At 37.4% G+C, this 2,578-nt stretch overlaps 1 protein-coding gene across 1 annotated transcript; it reads left to right on the top strand.

Moving 5' to 3' along the window:
- The first annotated feature begins 1,332 nt into the window (after positions 1–1,332).
- Positions 1,333–2,046, top strand: LOC141719203 (uncharacterized). The gene has a single exon (XM_074521585.1). The coding sequence runs from the start codon at positions 1,333–1,335 to the stop codon at positions 2,044–2,046; it is 714 nt and encodes a 237-aa protein (XP_074377686.1).
- The last annotated feature ends 532 nt before the right edge of the window (positions 2,047–2,578 follow it).

Below are 2,578 nucleotides of genomic sequence, written 5' to 3'. Positions count from 1 at the left end.
TTCACATATGTTTTTTGCGAATGACAGTTACTTCTACTGCAAAGCTGATAGTTCAAAAGATTTGAAGGTGATAGAATTGGTGGATATCTATGAAAAAGCTGCAGGGCAGAAAATCAATAAAGACAAGTCATCCTTGTTTTTCAGCTCAAATATTATACAATATAATTGATAAAATATTTGCCAGCTTTTGCAGATGGGAGAAGCTGATGAGAATTGTAAGTACTTGGGTCTGCCCAATATTTTAGGGAGGAATAAATCAGCAATCCTGGGCTTTCTTAAAGAAAAGGTGAATTCAAGAATTAGAAGCTGGGACGGAAAGCATGTAGCCAGGTCGGGGAAAGAAGTTCTGGTTAGGTCAGTGGTGCAAGCCTTACCAGTCTATGCTATGAACCTTTTTTACTGCCTTTGGACATCAATAGAGATATAGAAAAGGCATTATCTAAATTCTGGTGGCAATCTAAACAAATGGGCGGATCTCAGATTCACTGGATGTCATGGGAACGGATGGCAAAATATAAAAGTGCAGGAGGGTTGGGTTTTCGAAATTTCAGGGATTTTAACCTAGCTATGCCAGGCAAACAAGGCTGGAGATTTATAACCAAACCAGAGAGCTTAACCTCGAGGCTTTACAAGCCTAAATATTTTGCTGATGGTGATTTTTTAAGCTCATCCATGGGGCACAGTCCAAGTTTCATATGGCGGAGCATTTTTGAGGCAAAATAGGTACTTCTTGACGAGAGTAGATGGAGAATAGGCAATGGAGTCAATATAAAAATCCTGGGACAACCTTGGTTACTAGAATACAATAATCCCTACATTATAGTGTCCCCAGCAATTGAAAATCAATCAATATCGTCTCTTTTCTGCACAGATAGGAACGAGTGAGATGTGGACATCATCAAGGACGTGTTTAATGATAGGGACCAGAAGAGTATCTTGAGTGTTACGCTTGATGAGTCAAGTACGAAGGATGTATTGTACTGGAGGCTGGAAAACACAAGTATGTACTCCGTAAAGAGTGCATATAAGCTCCTACAGATGCAAAGAGGTGACTGGCATACAAAGGATAATTCTAGTGTATGGAGGGAGTTATGGCGTATAAAAGCACCACCGAAGGCTCTGAATTTATTATGGAGGGCAATGTCAAACTGTTTACCTACACTAACTCAATTATAACATAAACATGTGCCAGTTCATTCGTGGTGTCCAGTTTGCACAGAAGAAGCTGAAACTATAATTCACAGTTTAGTGTCTTGTTAGTTTGCAAAACAGTGTTGGGTGACTCTAAAGCTGAATGTCAGTTGGGATCAGAATATGGAGTTCAAGGCGTAGATGGGGGAAGTGCTCAAATCGGGAACAGTTAAACAAAGAGCTGAGTCTGTAACTCTTTTTTGGGCAATTTGGAGAGCACGTAACGACTTGGTTTGGAACCAAAAATCTTCAACAGTTAACAAAATAGTAGCGTCAGCAAAGCAGAGCCTTACACAATGGATATTAGCCCAGAATAGGTCCTATAATACTCTTCTCCAACCACAGGTCAAGGGAGATGGAGTTTCGTACTGGGTGAATCCCCAACTAAACACATTTAAGGTTTCAGTTGATCCTGCGATTTTTGAAGACAGGGAAGAAGTTGGTTTTGGTCTAGTCGCAAGGGACTCAGATGGTAGGCTCATCGAACCAAAGGCAATGATTCATAGTGAACTAGTCGAGCCTGTGTTAGCAGAAACCATGGGTTTAAAAGAAGCTTTGAGCTGGATTGAGCAAATGCAGTGGCCGCAGGTTACATTGGAGTCAGATTGTCTTGTGGTGGTTCAAGCGGTCAGAAGTTCAGCTCCAATGAGATCTCATTTTGGTGCATTTATTTCGGAGTGTCGAAATATTATGTATCGTCTAAACAATGTTGAATTGTTATTTGTTACACGATCTGTAAATATGGTTGCCCATCATCTTACTAGAGAATCATATGCTCTCTCAGGTGGTAGGTTGGATAGGTGGTCTATTTCGGTTAGTGTTACAGATTGTATTGAGATGGATTTATCAAGCTAATAAAATTTTCGAGCTTTTCGTCAAAAAAATGTGAATGAGTTTTTTCTGCAAAAAAAGAAAAAGAAAAAGGGCAACGGTGAATGGGAACTTAAAAGCAAGATTATTAATACAATGCAAAGATGTGTTACTGAATTTTGAATTTTACTATACCAATGTATTGGGTTGGGTTTAAATGGCTCTGTCATATTATTATTTATTTATGTTAGTTCGATTATCAATTATTTGATCACATTTTCAATAAACTATTAAAACAAGTACTTAATAAACAAATATCTAAATTTTCATTATATGCTGGATTCAATTGATCTTGCATTCCAGAATTTTTCAATCTCAATAAGAGCTTACCATGTGGTACTAACCCACACCTAATGTGACATATGTAACCTACTAGATTGAAGGAGAAATAATGTAAAAAAATGAAACAATATAAAAAAAGGTAGGACAAAGGAAATAATTGCTTTCTTGAAAAGTTAATCTCTTATAATTATTACAAATAATAATTTTTTTGCGCTATAAATATATTTCTAGATAA

The sequence above is a fragment of the Apium graveolens genome, chromosome 4 (assembly GCF_009905375.1).
Source record: "Apium graveolens cultivar Ventura chromosome 4, ASM990537v1, whole genome shotgun sequence".
NCBI lineage: Eukaryota > Viridiplantae > Streptophyta > Magnoliopsida > Apiales > Apiaceae > Apium > Apium graveolens.
Note: the sequence above shows the minus strand (reverse complement) of the source record. Positions and strands in the feature narration are given on the sequence as shown.